At 36.1% G+C, this 17,707-nt stretch overlaps 1 protein-coding gene across 1 annotated transcript in view; it reads right to left on the reverse strand.

The window, feature by feature from the left end:
- Positions 1 to 17,707, reverse strand: part of LOC133611266 (disintegrin and metalloproteinase domain-containing protein 12-like) — a 212,974-nt gene that overhangs the window by 38,075 nt on the left and 157,192 nt on the right. Inside the window, exons 12-13 of the mRNA XM_061967965.1 lie at positions 13,928 to 14,105; positions 1,852 to 1,941 (exon numbers count right to left, since the gene is read on the reverse strand). Coding sequence (XP_061823949.1) covers positions 1,852 to 1,941; positions 13,928 to 14,105 — 268 coding nt within the window. The remainder of the gene's footprint in view (positions 1 to 1,851; positions 1,942 to 13,927; positions 14,106 to 17,707) is intronic.

Here is a 17,707-nt window from a genome sequence, read left to right on the forward strand (position 1 = left end):
CTGACAACGATCCAGACAATGGCGAGCGTTTTGTTTACATCCGGTTTCGGCTGCTTGGCTTGATGCCAAATATTAGCAGAGTTAAAACCGCCCATCTAGCGTCAACTAATGCAAGTAAAATGTCTGAATTTTCTCACAAACTCCTACAATTTGTGTTTTATCTTTAACAAAAGTGTGTTTTACCTGCTACATGGCTTGTCTGTGTACATTTATCCATGGTTTTGTTTTTAGTACTTACTAATAATTGTATTTTTCTTAAAGCACAGACCAGGAGTGGCAACCATAAATCATGAAGCATTTAAAGGCCTACTGAAAGCCACTACTACCAACCACGCAGTCTGATAGTTTATATATCAATGATGAAATCTTAACATTACAACACATGCCAATACGGCCGGGTTAACTTATAAAGTGCAATTTTAAATTTCCCGGGAAACTTCCGGTTGAAAACGTCTCGGTATGATGACGTCACGGATTGTAGAGGACATTTTGGGACAGCATGGTGGCCAGCTATTAAGTCATCTGTTTTCATCGCAATATTCCACAGTATTCTGGACATCTGTGTTGGTGAATCTTTTGCAATTTGTTCAATGAACAATGGAGACAGCAAAGAAGAAAGCTGTAGGTGGGAAGCGGTGTATTGCGGCAGGGGTTGTGCCGGATAACGCACCCCCGCCGTAGAATGCACCCCCCTGACTGTTGTGCCGGATAACACAGCCGGTGTTTCATTGTTTACATTCCCGAAAGATGACAGTCAAGCTTTACCATTGGCCTGTGGAGAACTGGGACAACAGAGACTCTTACCAGGAGGACTTTGAGTTGGATGCGCAGACGCGGTACCGTGAGTACGCATGCAGCTGCGGCTTCCAAACATTTGATCGCTTGCCCGTACGTGCGTGCCGCTATGTGCATGTCACGTACGTGACTTTGGGGAAATATATGTGCTGTATGAACTTTGGAGAGGTGAACGGTACTTTGGGCTGTGGGATTGAGTGTGTTGTGCAGGTGTTTGAGTTGTATTGGCGGGAGGGGGGAGGTGTTTGTTATGCGGGATTAATTTGTGGCATATTAAATATAAGCCTGGTTGTGTTGTGGCTAATAGAGTATATATATGTCTTGTGTTTATTTACTGTTTTAGCTGAATATCAGGTCCCACCCGCCTCTCACAGCATCTTCCCTATCTGAATCGCTCCCACTGCCCTCTAGTCCTTCACTCTCACTTTCCTCATCCACAAATCTTTCATCCTCGCTCAAATTAATGGGGAAATCGTCGCTTTCTCGGTACGAATCGCTCTCGCAGCTGGTGGCCATGATTGTAAACAATGTGCGGATGTGAGGAGCTCCACAACCTGTGACGTCACGCTACTCGTCTGCTACTTCCGGTACAGGCAAGGCTTTTTTTACCAGCGACCAAAAGTTGCGAACTTTATCGTCGATGTTCTCTACTAATTCCTTTCAGCAAAAATATGGCAATATCGCAAAATGATCAAGTATGACACATAGAATGGACCTGCTATCCCCGTTTAAATAAGAAAATCCCATTTCAGTAGGCCTTTAATATAATGTCAATAAAGCTTTTTTATTATATTTTAATCCTTGATCATGGCAGACTATATGTAATATGGACAATTGTAAATGGTTCTTTGAGTGCAACAAGAAAAGCCCAATGTGTTTAATGCCCTTTAATTTATATTTTAACCTTCTAAAATTGTTCTTTGAGTGCAATAGGAAACATGTTTATTGTATTGTGGGATTTTTTTTCGTAGTTCCCTTTGTTTGGAAAAGTATTAATATACATTTTGGTACCAGTACCAAGTTGCTGTTACCAGGACAGCCCTACTTCCTTCCTACCTGGCAGTCTTCACAGCACTGTCCGTGGGCGCACACGGCGTCTCCTTTCAGCGTGCACGTGGTGGCGTTGCAGCACGGATTGGAACATTCCTTAGAAGCAAAGAGGAAGCAGACAAAGTTATGAGCAGCAAATGGGAGAACAAAAAAATCATTTCCTCTAAAGATTTCCCAATCGGTGGCCGATATTTGCCATTTTTAAAGGGGAACATTATCACCAGACCTATGTAAGCGTCAATATATACCTTGATGTTGCAGAAAAAAGACCATATATTTTTTTAACCGATTTCCGAACTCTAAATGGGTGAATTTTGGCGGAAAAAAAAACCCAGTCCAAAGTCATGGGAGGGTGGAGGGAGGACAAGGAGGTGGGCCACCAGGTCAAGTGTGGGAAAACAAGATTTAATGTTCATAAAATAAAGGAAAAAAACACAAACCAGGAACTAGGAACAGGAAACAGGATGCCAGGAAAACAGGAACTGGAAGACGAGGAACAAAAAGACAGCAAGCTACAAACATCTACAATAAATAGCTTACCGCTACCGCTTACAGCTACACTGGCATCGACAAGTAGGAAAGACAAAATAAAAGCGCTGACAGAAAACTAAGACAAACGCAGAGGAAAAACTAAAACAGTCAAACTGTCAGGGACAAGCCTGACAAAACGCCTTTCTATTATTCGCTAATGTTAAAATTAAAATGTTAAATTAAAATGTTAAAATTAAAATGTTAAAATTAAAATTAAAATTTTAAAATTAAAATTAAAATTAAAATGTTAAAATTAAAAATAAAGATTAAAGAAGATTAAAGAAGGAAAAAAAACATATATAAGTCGCACTGGAGCCCGGCCAAACTGAAAAAAACTGCGACTTATAGTCCGAAAAATACGGTATTATGGGAACTCTGCGAGTTGTTTAAAATTGTTGAAAAATAGCAGAATAAGGAACCTTTGGGTGATCTGCTCTCTCATCTCAGTCAATAAAATGCGTAATAAAGAAGGAAAAAAATAAAGATAATAAAGAAAATAAAAATAAAAATTAAAAATAAAGATTAAAAATAAAATGTTAAAATTAAAATGTTAAATTAAAATGTTAAAATTAAAATGTTAAAATTAAAATGTTAAAATTAAAATTAAAATGTTAAAATTAAAAATAAAGATTAAAGAAGATTAAAGAAGGAAAAAAACATATATAAGTCGCACTGGAGCCCGGCCAAACTGAAAAAAACTGCGACTTATAGTCCGAAAAATACGGTATTATGGGAACTCAGCGAGTTGTTTAAAATTGTAGAAAAATAGCAGAATAAGGAACCTTTAGGTGATCTGCTCTCTCATCTCAGTCAATACAATGCATAATAAAGAAGGAAAAAAAAAAAAGATAATAAAGAAAATTAAAATTAAAATTAAAAATAAAGATTAAAAATAAAATGTTAAAATTAAAATGTTAAATTAAAATGTTAAAATTAAAATGTTAAAATTAAAATGTTAAAATTAAAATTAAAATTAAAATGTTAAAATTAAAAATAAATATTAAAGAAGATTAAAGAAGGAAAAAAACATATATAAGTCGCACTGGAGCCCGGCCAAACTGAAAAAAACTGCGACTTATAGTCCGAAAAATACGGTATTATGGGAACTCAGCGAGTTGTTTAAAATTGTAGAAAAATAGCAGAATAAGGAACCTTTGGGTGATCTGCTCTCTCATCTCAGTCAATACAATGCATAATAAAGAAGGAAAAAAAAAAAAGATAATAAAGAAAATTAAAATTAAAATTAAAAATAAAGATTAAAAATAAAATGTTAAAATTAAAATGTTAAATTAAAATGTTAAAATTAAAATGTTAAAATTAAAATGTTAAAATTAAAATTAAAATTAAAATGTTAAAATTAAAAATAAATATTAAAGAAGATTAAAGAAGGAAAAAAACATATATAAGTCGCACTGGAGCCCGGCCAAACTGAAAAAAACTGCGACTTATAGTCCGAAAAATACGGTATTATGGGAACTCTGCGAGTTGTTTAAAATTGTAGAAAAATAGCAGAATAAGGAACCTTTGGGTGATCTGCTCTCTCATCTCAGTCAATAAAATGCGTAATAAAGAAGGGGAAAAAATAAAGATAATAAAGAAGGAAAAAAAATAAAGATAATAAAGAAAATTAAAATTAAAATTAAAAATAAAGATTAAAAATAAAATGTTAAAATTAAAATGTTAAATTAAAATGTTAAAATTAAAATGTTAAAATTAAAATTAAAATTAAAATGTTAAAATTAAAAATAAAGATTAAAGAAGATTAAAGAAGGAAAAAAACATATATAAGTCGCACTGGAGCCCGGCCAAACTGAAAAAAACTGCGACTTATAGTCCGAAAAATACGGTATTATGGGAACTCTGCGAGTTGTTTAAAATTGTTGAAAAATAGCAGAATAAGGAACCTTTGGGTGATCTGCTCTCTCATCTCAGTCAATAAAATGCGTAATAAAGAAGGAAAAAAATAAAGATAATAAAGAAAATTAAAATTAAAATTAAAAATAAAGATTAAAAATAAAATGTTAAAATTAAAATGTTAAATTAAAATGTTAAAATTAAAATGTTAAAATTAAAATTAAAATGTTAAAATTAAAAATAAAGATTAAAGAAGATTAAAGAAGGAAAAAAAACATATATAAGTCGCACTGGAGCCCGGCCAAACTGAAAAAAACTGCGACTTATAGTCCGAAAAATACGGTATTATGGGAACTCAGCGAGTTGTTTAAAATTGTAGAAAAATAGCAGAATAAGGAACCTTTGGGTGATCTGCTCTCTCATCTCAGTCAATAAAATGCGTAATAAAGAAGGAAAAAAATAAAGATAATAAAGAAAATAAAAATTAAAAATAAAGATTAAAAATAAAATGTTAAAATTAAAATGTTAATTTAAAATGTTAAAATTAAAATGTTGAAATTAAAATGTTAAAATTAAAATTAAAATGTTAAAATTAAAAATAAAGATTAAAGAAGATTAAAGAAGGAAAAAAACATATATAAGTCGCACTGGAGCCCGGCCAAACTGAAAAAAACTGCGACTTATAGTCCGAAAAATACGGTATTATGGGAACTCTGCGAGTTGTTTAAAATTGTAGAAAAATAGCAGAATAAGGAACCTTTGGGTGATCTGCTCTCTCATCTCAGTCAATAAAATGCATAATAAAGAAGGAAAAAAAAATAAAGATAATAAAGAAAATAAAAATACAAATTAAAAATAAAGATTAAAAATAAAGTGTTAAAATTAAAATGTTAAATTAAAATGTTAAAATTAAAAATAAAGATTAAAGAAGATTAAAGAAGGAAAAAAACATATATAAGTCGCACTGGAGCCCGGCCAAACTGAAAAAAACTGCGACTTATAGTCCGAAAAATACGGTATTATGGGAACTCTGCGAGTTGTTTAAAATTGTTGAAAAATAGCAGAATAAGGAACCTTTGGGTGATCTGCTCTCTCATCTCAGTCAATAAAATGCATAATAAAGAAGGAAAAAAATAAAGAAAATTAAAATTAAAATTAAAAATAAAATGTTAAAATTAAAATGTTAAATTAAAATGTTAAAATTAAAATGTTAAAATTTAAATTAAAATTAAAAATAAAATGCTAAAATTAAAAATAAAGATTAAAGAAGATTAAAGAAGGAAAAAAACTTATATAAGTCGCACTGGAGCCCGGCCAAACTGAAAAAAACTGCGACTTATAGTCCGAATAATACGGTATTATGGGAACTCTGCGAGTTGTTTAAAATTGTAGAAAAATAGCAGAATAAGGAACCTTTGGGTGATCTGCTCTCTCATCTCAGTCAATAAAATGCGTAATAAAGAAGGAAAAAAAATAAAGATAATAAAGAAAATAAAAATAAAGATTACAAATAAAATGTTAAAATTAAAATGTAAAATTAAAATGTTAAAATTAAAATGTTAAAATTAAAATTAAAAATAAAATGTTAAAATTAAAAATAAAGATTAAAGAAGATTAAAGAAGGAAAAAAACATATATAAGTCGCACTGGAGCCCGGCCAAACTGAAAAAAACTGCGACTTATAGTCTGAAAATTACGGTATTATGGGAACTCTGCGAGTTGTTTAAAATTGTAGAAAAATAGCAGAATAAGGAACCTTTGGGTGATCTGCTCTCTCATCTCAGTCAATAAAATGCATAATGAAGAAGGGAAAAAAATGAAGATAATAAAGAAAATAAAAATTAAAATTAAAAATAAAATGTTAAAATTAAAATGTTAAATTAAAATGTTAAAATTAAAATGTTAAAATTTAAATTAAAATTAAAAATAAAATGCTAAAATTAAAAATAAAGATTAAAGAAGATTAAAGAAGGAAAAAAACATATATAAGTCGCACTGGAGCCCGGCCAAACTGAAAAAAACTGCGACTTATAGTCCGAAAAATACGGTATTATGGGAACTCTGCGAGTTGTTTAAAATTGTTGAAAAATAGCAGAATAAGGAACCTTTGGGTGATCTGCTCTCTCATCTCAGTCAATAAAATGCATAATAAAGAAGGAAAAAAATAAAGAAAATTAAAATTAAAAATAAAATGTTAAAATTAAAATGTTAAATTAAAATGTTAAAATTTAAATGTTAAAATTTAAATTAAAATTAAAAATAAAATGCTAAAATTAAAAATAAAGATTAAAGAAGATTAAAGAAGGAAAAAAACTTATATAAGTCGCACTGGAGCCCGGCCAAACTGAAAAAAACTGCGACTTATAGTCCGAATAATACGGTATTATGGGAACTCTGCGAGTTGTTTAAAATTGTAGAAAAATAGCAGAATAAGGAACCTTTGGGTGATCTGCTCTCTCATCTCAGTCAATAAAATGCGTAATAAAGAAGGAAAAAAAATAAAGATAATAAAGAAAATAAAAATAAAGATTACAAATAAAATGTTAAAATTAAAATGTAAAATTAAAATGTTAAAATTAAAATGTTAAAATTAAAATTAAAAATAAAATGTTAAAATTAAAAATAAAGATTAAAGAAGATTAAAGAAGGAAAAAAACATATATAAGTCGCACTGGAGCCCGGCCAAACTGAAAAAAACTGCGACTTATAGTCTGAAAATTACGGTATTATGGGAACTCTGCGAGTTGTTTAAAATTGTAGAAAAATAGCAGAATAAGGAACCTTTGGGTGATCTGCTCTCTCATCTCAGTCAATAAAATGCATAATGAAGAAGGGAAAAAAATGAAGATAATAAAGAAAATAAAAATTAAAATTAAAAATAAAATGTTAAAATTAAAATGTTAAATTAAAATGTTAAAATTAAAATGTTAAAATTTAAATTAAAATTAAAAATAAAATGCTAAAATTAAAAATAAAGATTAAAGAAGATTAAAGAAGGAAAAAAACATATATAAGTCGCACTGGAGCCCGGCCAAACTGAAAAAAACTGCGACTTATAGTCCGAAAAATACGGTATTATGGGAACTCTGCGAGTTGTTTAAAATTGTTGAAAAATAGCAGAATAAGGAACCTTTGGGTGATCTGCTCTCTCATCTCAGTCAATAAAATGCATAATAAAGAAGGAAAAAAATAAAGATAATAAAGAAAATTAAAATTAAAATTAAAAATAAAATGTTAAAATTAAAATGTTAAAATTAAAATGTTAAAATTTAAATTAAAATTAAAAATAAAATGCTAAAATTAAAAATAAAGATTAAAGAAGATTAAAGAAGGAAAAAAACATATATAAGTCGCACTAGAGCCCGGCCAAACTGAAAAAAACTGCGACTTATAGTCCGAAAAATACGGTATTATGGGAACTCTGCGAGTTGTTTAAAATTGTTGAAAAATAGCAGAATAAGGAACCTTTGGGTGATCTGCTCTCTCATCTCAATACGGTCAAGAGGATGTCTCGCATCTTGTCTCTAAATCTGATCTTTGGACCCTTAGACCCGCATCAACGGGGTCTCACATGTTCCGAGTTTGGGCCTCCCGGGGGGGTAAAGGAAGTCCTAAATTGGCTACAGAAGCGTCTTGTTTGAGATCTTTGCGTCTGATGTGACTTCAACTGACGTGGACCACGCTGGCCAGGAGCCTCACCCCCCCCCTGAAGGAGAACCTAAGAACGGAGTACTGCTGTAGACCCCGGGGCGGTTTTTATCTTTCATTAGATGCCAAAACACATCAGTTTTTACATCCGCGACGAAGTCACGCGAGGAATTAACTGGTGGCCTGGGTGTGGATGCTTGGCTGCCTCTCGAAGGTAAGGGTGATGTGTTGAGGTGGAACAAAGGGAAGGTTGTTTATCTCACAAGCTTTTTTTTGTTTATGGACGACGCAAAAGGACGGCTTTCATCTTCTGCTCCGAGTGCGCCGGCACATCAAACAAGCAGGTGGCGGCGAGAGGAAATGAAGACGGCCAAACAATTTCATCCCTGAGAAGGAAGAGAAATAGTCGGTTCCGGCGAAACCGTATTTTACGGACCATAGGGCGCACCGGATTATAAGGCGCGCTGCCGACGAGCGGGTCTGTTCAGGTCTACTTTCATACAAAAAGGCGCACCGCATTATAAGGCGCATTAAAGGAGTCATAATGTGTTACTAGAGGGGGGGGTTACCCACATATGGGGTCCTCTCCAAGGTTTCTCATAGTCATTCACATCGACGTCCCACTGGGGTGAGTTTTTCCTTGCCCTTTTGTGGGCTCTGTACCGAGGATGTCGTTGTGGCTTGTGCAGCCCTTTGAGACACTTGTGATTTAGGGCTATATAAATAAACATTGATTGATTGATTGCTTGATATATATATATATATATATATATATATATATATATATATATATATATTTTTTTTTTTTTTTTAAGGCCCCCTTTAAAGGCCTACTGAAAGCCACTACTACCGACCACGCAGTCTGATAGTTTATATATCAATGATGAAATCTTAACATTGCAACACATGCCAGCTTACTAAAGTGCAATTTTAAATTTAGCGCGAAACATCCTGCTGAAAACGTCTCGGTATGATGACGTCAGCGCGTGACGTCACGGATTGTGGAGGACATTTTGGGACAGCATGGTGGCCAGCTATTAAGTCGTCTGTTTTCACCGCAAAATTCCACAGTATTCTGGACATCTGTGTTGGTGAATCTTTTGCAATTTGTTCAATGAACAATGGAGACAGCAAAGAACAAAGCTGTAGGTGGGAAGCGGTGTATTGCGGCCGACTGCAGCAACACAAACACAGCCGGTGTTTCATTGTTTACATTCCCGAAAGATGACAGTCAAGCTTTACCATTGGCCTGTGGAGAACTGGGACAACGGAGACTCTTACCAGGAGGACTTTGAGTTGGATGCGCAGACGCGGTACCGTGAGTACGCATGCAGCTGCGGCTTCCAAACATTTGATCGCTTGCCCGTACGTGCGTGCCGCTATGTGCACGTCACGTACGTAACTTTGGGGAAATATATGTGCTGTATGAACTTTGGGGAGGTGAACGGTACTTTGGGCTGTGGGATTGAGTGTGTTGTGCAGGTGTTTGAGTTGTATTGGCGGCTTATATGGACGTTTGTTATGCGGGATTAATTTGTGGCATATTAAATATAAGCCTGGTTGTGTTGTGGCTAATAGAGTATATATATGTCTTGTGTTTATTTACCGTTTTAGCTGAATATCAGGTCCCACCCGCCTCTCACAGCATCTTCCCTATCTGAATCGCTCCCACTGCCCTCTAGTCCTTCACTCTCACTTTCCTCATCCACGAATCTTTCATCCTCGCTCAAATTAATGGGGAAATCGTCGCTTTCTCGGTCCGAATCGCTCTCGCTGCTGGTGGCCATGATTGTAAACAATGTGCAGATGTGAGGAGCTCCAAAACCTGTGACGTCACGCTACTCGTCTGCTACTTCCGGTACAGGCAAGGCTTTTTTTTTACCAGCGACCAAAAGTTGCGAACTTTATCGTCGACGTTCTCTACTAAATCCTTTCAGCAAAAATATGGCAATATCGCGAAATGATCAAGTATGACACATAGAATGGACCTGTAAAGAAAGGAAGGCACACACTACATACACAAAGCCTAACCAGGCCTTTTTTTCCCTCAAGGAATTCTGAAATAAAATCATGTCTGAAGCCCAGAACACTCTACACATTTCCCCAGTTTTAGTTTCGAGATAAGGAAAGATTGGCCTGGCCCACTAGCATCCCTCTTTATGTTTGTGAACTTTATAGTCTACACATTTAGAGTGATGTGATAATCAAACACTCTAGAAGTCTAGAATGAAAGAGTATATAAGAGAATTGACAGAGTGTGTGTACCTTCAGTGCGCAGTGCCTCGTTAAAATCCAGCCGCCGTTGCTTAGGAGGTGAAGTGCGTCTCTCTTTACTAGCTTCGTCGAAGCATGTTGCTTTTGTAGCTGTTTCAGCAGATTTGAATTGCTAGGATAGGATTTTTGATCCAAGACACAACTTACATTTAACTAAAATGTTATTTTCTTTGTGGTCAACAAAAGAAAAGTAGTGAGAATATCTCCATGTTAAGAAACTCGGCTCCGGGCTTCGCCATGTCTTGTTAGTAAACACAGACACGCCCCCTCCCACACACACACACTCAGATCTTCTCAGTTTCTAGCCGATACTACATAAAAAATAACGTAAAATAACGCAGTAACGCATCATGTAGTAACGGTAACTGAGTTACTGAATATAAAAAATAACGCGTTAGATTACTATTTACCGTTAAACTGGAGGCACACCACCAGCAGAAACCGTTAAAAAACAAAACTCAGTTGACAGTAAAAAGTCGTTGGATATGACTTTAAAGCATAACCAAGCATGCATCAGTATAGCTCTTGTCTCAAAGTAGGTGTACTGTCACCACCTGCCACATGACTTATTTGGAGTTTTTTGCCGTTTTCCTGTGTGTAGTGTTTTACTTCTTGTCTTGCGCTCCTATTTTGGTGGCTTTTTCCTCCTTTGTTGGTATTTTCCTGTAGCAGTTTCACGTCTTCCTTTGAGCGATACTTCCCACATCTACTTTTGTTTTAGCAATCAAGAATATTTCGGTTGTTTTTAATCCTTCTTTGTGGGGGACATTGTTGATTGTCACGTTCGGATGTACATTGTGGACGCCGTCTTTGCTCCGCAGTAAGTCTTTGCTGTCGTCCAGCATTCCGTTTTTGTTTACTTTGAAGCCAGATGAGTTTTAGTTTGGTTCTGCATAGCCTTCCCTAAGCTTCAATGCCTTTTCTTAGGGGTACTCACCTTTTGTTTATTTTTGGTTTAAGCATTAGATACCTTTTTACCTGCACACAGTTGTTTTTATCCTTCTTTGTGGGGACATTGTTGATTGTCATGTCATGTTCGGATGTACATTGTGGACGCCGTCTTTGCTCCGCAGTAAGTCTTTGCTGTCGTCCAGCATTCTGTTTTTGTTTACTTTGAAGCCAGATGAGTTTTAGTTTGGTTCTGCATAGCCTTCCCTAAGCTTCAATACCTTTTCTTAGGGGCACTCACCTTTTTGTTTATTTTTGGTTTAATCATTAGACACCTAAAATTCCCCCAAAAAGTGCAGTTCCCTTTTAAAAAGCATATTTATTACCTATGTTTATCTAATTTCGTTCATTGTATTGTCCTTGAGTGCTTAAAAAAACCGCTTAATAAGTAAAATAAATCAGTGTTAATATTAGTGTCCTTTAAATCTAAGTTTTAGGAACACTCCAGCCAGGGTGAATATGTGTGTGTATCCCACACTCGATCATGTCATTGGTGCAATGGCAAACATTATATTTCTGGGTTTAAACAAACCTTTTTTGAATATTGCATATTATTTTTCCAGTCGAAATATTTTATTAAAACATCATCGATGCCAAAAATAATGAGACGTTTTTTTTTATGTGAGGTGTGCAAAACGTCACTCAAAGGCCATAGCATTAGGCACACCTGCACAAGCTTAACACATGACAAATATGCATGTTTTGATTTTAATAATAAAGCTTGCCATGCATGTTATTATCATCATGGGGATGTGTTTAATTAAAATACTTTGGCGAGAGTAGCATAAGTGACGTTTAGACACGTTGCTCAATTCCTGAGCCTGAGGAGGTTTTTTTAAATCGCAATGATGCAATCAATCATTGACCGTTGTTGCAACGTGAGTCAGTCCGCAAGGTGGCCACGCACCGCAGGCAGAAAAAAAAAAAAAAAAAAGCCCAAGGAAGTTTATTTCAGCCTTTTTTTTTTGGTCACGCCACTGGAGAGCGGCTTGACGAATGGGTGTGTGGCTGGGAAATGACATCACCGCGATGAGCCTGTCAAGCCGCCGACCGAGCGCCAAAGGTGAGCCGAGAGAAGGTGTGACGGAAAATAAAAATACCCGGAAAAGAACATTTGGACATTTTTTCGTTTGCGCTTTTAGTCACAAAAACTTTCAGTTGTCGTTTGGAGTTTTTGTGCCGTGTTGTTTACTGGCCACAACATTAGGTACATTAAAATACAGTAGCGTAATAGGCCCGAGTATTCATTAAAAACCCCAAACCAGTGAAGTTGGCACTTTGTGTAATTCGTAAATAAAAAGAGAATACAATGATTTGCAAATCCTTTTCAACTTATATTCAATTGAATAGACTGCAAAGACAAGATATTTCATGTTCACACAAATAATCATTAACTTACATTGCAAAATAGTTGTCAAAGGGGCATTTTTACCACTGTGTTACATGGCCTTTCCTTTTAACAACACTCAGTAAAGGTTTGCGAACTGAGGAGACACATTTGTGAAGCTTTTCAGGTAGAATTCGTTCCCATTCTTGCTTGATGTACAGCTTAAGTTGTTCAACAGTCTCCGTTGTGCTATTTTAGGCTTCGTAATGCGCCACACATTTTCAATGGGAGACAGGTCTGGACTACAGGCAGGCCAGTCTAGTACCCGCCATTGTAACATATGGCTTGGCATTGTCTTGCTGAAATAAGCAGGGGCGTCCATGATAACGTTGCTTGGATGGCAACATATGTTGCTCCAAAACCTGTATGTACCTTTCAGCATTAATGGTGCCTTCACAGATGTGTAAGTTACCCATGTCTTGGGCACTAATACACCCCCATACCATCACACATGCTGGCTTTTGAACTTTGCGCCTAGAACAATCCGGATGGTTCTTTTCCTCTTTGGTCCAGAGGACACGACGTCCACAGTCTCCAAAAACAATTTGAAATGTGGACTCGTCAGACCACAGAACACTTTTCCACTTTGTATCAGTCCATCTTAGCCGGCGGCGTTTCTGGGTGTTGTTGATAAATGGCTTTGGCTTTGCATAGTAGAGTTTTAACTTGCACTTACAGATGTAGCGACAAACTGTTGTGACTGACAGTGGTTTCCTGAAGAGTTCCTGAGCCCGTGTGGTGATATCCTTTACACACCGATGTCGCTTTTTGATGCAGTACCGCCTGAGGAATCGAAGGTCTGTAATATCATGGCTTACGTGCAGTGATTTCTCAAGATTCTCTGAACCTTTTGATGATATTACGGAGCGTAGATGGTGAAATCCCTAAATTCCTTGCAAAAGCTGGTTGAGAAATGTTGTTTTTAAACTGTTCGACAATTTGTTGAGAAAGTGGTGACCTTCGCCCCGCCCTTGTTTGTGAACGACTGAGCATTTCACGGAAGCTGCTTGTATACCCAATCATGGCACCCACCTGTTCCCAATTAGCCTGTTCACCTGTGGGATGTTCCAAATAAGTGTTTGACGAGCATTCCTCAACTTTATCAGTCTTTTTTTGCCACTTTTTAGAAACATGTTGCAGGCATCACATTCCAAATGAGCTAATATTTACAAAAAATAACAACGTTTTCCAGTTGGAACGTTAAATATCTTGTCTTTGCAGTCTATTCAATTGAATATTAGTTGAAAAGGATTTGCAAATCATTGTATTCTGGTTTTATTTACCATTTACAACTTCACTGGTTTTGTATTTAACAAGTATATTTTCTGGCCAAAGTAACATGATACACAGTTTTGAACAGTAACACTGTGTTTGAATATTTAAAGTAAGCGATTCTTTGGCGTACCACAGCTTAAGAAGGGAGGAATAGGAAAACGTTACCTCTGGTTCCCCGCAGTCGCACTCCTCCCCCTCCTCCACGTAGCCGTTGCCGCACTTCTGGCCTCCGTAGAGCACCTTGACCTCGGGCATGTTGTCCAGACACATGCCCACACCTTTCTCCAGACTGGCTGCGAGGTCCTTCTTACTGCACGTGCTGAACACCGTGGGGAACGGATGCCTGGAAGGAATCATTTCAGAGAACTCCATTCAGAACTGGACTACTTCTTCTACCTTCAGTTCAATACCCAACATTTTGTCCGACATACACGCCCACGGACTCATTTTCTGTGCAGATGTATCGCATTTGTGGTGGTCTAAATGCACATTGTTGTGGTGGTCTAAATGCACATTGTTGTGGTGGTCTAAATGCACTTTGTGGTGGTCTAAATGTACTTTGTGGTGGTCTAAATGCACTTTGTGGTGGTCTAAATGCACTTTGTGGTGGTCTAAATGCACTTTGTGGTGGTCTAAATGCACTTTGTGGTGGTCTAAATGCACTTTGTATGTAAGAAAGAAGCTTGAAGTAGAAGGAAGGCTCGAGCACCGCTTGAAAGCCTTTCAGCGCATTAGAGTTATTTTTATACCACGTCTTTAGGAAATATAAAATAGTGTGTGTGGATGAAAGACCAGAATGCAGAGAAGAATCTTTGTGGTGTAAATATGTATTTTACTGTATCATCATGAGCTATCATGATTAGTTGCAGCCTAAGTGACTAATCGACTATCAAAGTAATGGTTAGTTGCAGCCTAAGTGACTAATCGACTATCAAAGTAATGGTTAGTTGCAGCCTAAGTGACTAATCGACTATCAAAGTAATGGTTAGTTGCAGCCTAAGTGACTAATCGACTATCAAAGTAATGGTTAGTTGCAGCCTAAGTGACTAATCGACTATCAAAGTAATGGTTAGTTGCAGCCTAAGTGACTAATCGACTATCAAAGTAATGGTTAGTTGCAGCCTAAGTGACTAATCGACTATCAAAATAATGGTTAGTTGCAGCCTAAGTGACTAATCGACTATCAAAGTAATGGTTAGTTGCAGCCTAAGTGACTAATCGACTATCAAAGTAATGGTTAGTTGCAGCCTAAGTGACTAATCGACTATCAAAGTAATGGTTAGTTGCAGCCTAAGTGAATAATTGACTATCAAAATAATGGTTAGTTGCAGCCTAAGTGACTAATTGACTATCAAAATAATGGTTAGTTGCAGCCTAAGTGACTAACCAGACTACCAAAATAATGGTTAGTTGCAGCCTTAGTGACCAACCAGACTACCAAAGTAATGGTTAGTTGCAGCCTAAGCATACTTGCCAACCTTGAGACCTCCGATTTGGGGCGTGGCTAAAAGGGGAGGAGTATATTTACAGCTAGAATTCACCAAGTCAAGTATTTCATATATATATATATATATATATATATATATATACATATATATATATATATATATATATATATATATATATATATATATATATATATATATATATATATATATATATATATATATGTATATATAACAAATACTTGACGTTCAGTGAATTCTAGCTATATATATATATATATATATATATATATATATATATATATATATATATATACATATATATATATATATATATATATATATATTTTTTAATTTTATTATAAATATATATATATTTTTTTAATTATATATATCCATATATATCTATCTATCTATCTATCTATCTATCTATATATATATATATATATATATATATATATATATATATATATATATATATATATATATATATAAAATAAATATTTGAATTTCAGTGTTCATTTATTTACACATATACACACACATAACACTCATCTACTCATTGTTGAGTTAAGGGTTGAATTGTCCATCCTTGTTCTATTCTCTGTCACTATTTTTCGAACCATGCTGAACACCCTCTCTGATGATGCATTGCTGTGTGGCACGCACAAAAGTGCTTTCATCAAATGCACTAGATGGCAGTATTGTCCTGTTTAAGAGTGTCACAACATTGCTGTTTACGTCAGACCAACTGCTTTACGGTAGACAAAAACGTGACTGCTGTTGTTGTGTGTTGTTACTGCACTGGGAGGACGTTAATGAAACTGCCTAACAATAAACCCACATAAGAAACCAAGAACTCGCCCTCCATCATTCTACAGTTATAACGTGATTGGGCAGGTACGCTGTTTATATTGTGGGTTAGCGGACTCAAGTCCTCATGGACCTGAGTCCGCCTGAATTTCGGGAGATTTTCGGGAGAAAATTTGTCCCGGGAGGTTTTCGGGAGAGGCGTTGAATTTCGGGAGTCTCCCGGAAAATCCGTAGGGTTGGCAAGTATGAGCCTAAGTGACTAATCAACTATCAAAATAATGGTTAGTTGCAGCCTAAGTGACTAATTGACTATCAAAATAATGGTTAGTTGCAGCCTAAGTGACTAATCAACTATCAAAATAATGGTTAGTTGCAGCCTAAGTGACTAACCAGACTACCAAAATAATGGTTAGTTGCAGCCTAAGTGACTAACCAGACTATCAAAATAATGGTTAGTTGCAGCCTAAGTGACTAACCAGACTATCAAAGTAATGGTTAGTTGCAGCCTAAGTGACTAACCAGACTACCAAAGTAATGGTTAGTTGCAGCCTAAGTGACTAACCAGACTATCAAAGTAATGGTTAGTTGCAGCCTAAGTGACTAACCAGACTATCAAAGTAATGGTTAGTTGCAGCCTAAGTGACTAATCGACTAGTTGCAGCCTAAGTGGACGCCAGCAAGCAACACCAAAAACTAGACATGATTCATTAAGAACATAGACATTCACCCCTCCCTCTTCCTCTCACGCGAGATCCACCCAGGAATGGGGCCACGTAAATCCCCTCCCTGGTGTCACAGCAGAAAACTACAGTGCTAGATTCTTCTAAAAACTCCCCGTGTGGACTGGCATGTGTCGGGTGTGGGAGTGGGGCCACAGTGAGAAGGTGTTTATTATGACACCCGAGGCCAGCGGGCTTTAGAGAATATGACTTCCTGGGATAATATTGCCTTAAAGCGTCTCCTCCTGGTGCGGTTCTGCCCGAGCGGAACTAACGCGGCCGTGCGCGCAACAATTGGCCACATTTTAATTAGCCGGCTTCTTTCTCAGTGAGAAACCCCCTCTCTGCCATTTGTTTGCATTTCTTCTCTTCAAGGAGCTCCCTTGAAATCTGTGAAACATCAGATGCTATAACCCTAGGGTTGCAAAATTCCGGGAATATTCAAAGTTGGAAACTTTCCATGGGAATTAACGGGAATGAATGACAATAAACATTGAATGCAACATGCTAGACCTTGCAGCATGATTATTAGCTAAAACAACCTGATTTAATGCAAATTGAGTAGAATTTCAACCCTGCACTGTGCATTCCTCGATCACATGTGCAGTGCATTCTTCCATCACATGCACAGATCATTCCCAGCATGCTACACACTACAGGCCACACTAGTATTTGAGCCCAAGGACTTCATCCAGTCAGGTACGTGTTGATGATAAAAAACTCCAAATAAGTCATGTGGCAGGTGGTGACAGTACACCTACTTTGAGACAAGAGCTATAGTGATGCATGCTTGGTTATGCTTTAAAGTCATATCCAACGACTTTTTACTGTCAACTGAGTTTTGTTTTTAACGATTTCTGCTGGTGGTGTGCCTCCAGTGTTGGGACTAACGCGTTACAAAGTAACGGTAAATAGTAATCTAACGCGTTATTTTTTTGTATTCAGTAACTCAGTTACCGTTACTACAT

Source organism: Nerophis lumbriciformis, linkage group LG02, assembly GCF_033978685.3.
Source record: "Nerophis lumbriciformis linkage group LG02, RoL_Nlum_v2.1, whole genome shotgun sequence".
Lineage (NCBI taxonomy): Eukaryota > Metazoa > Chordata > Actinopteri > Syngnathiformes > Syngnathidae > Nerophis > Nerophis lumbriciformis.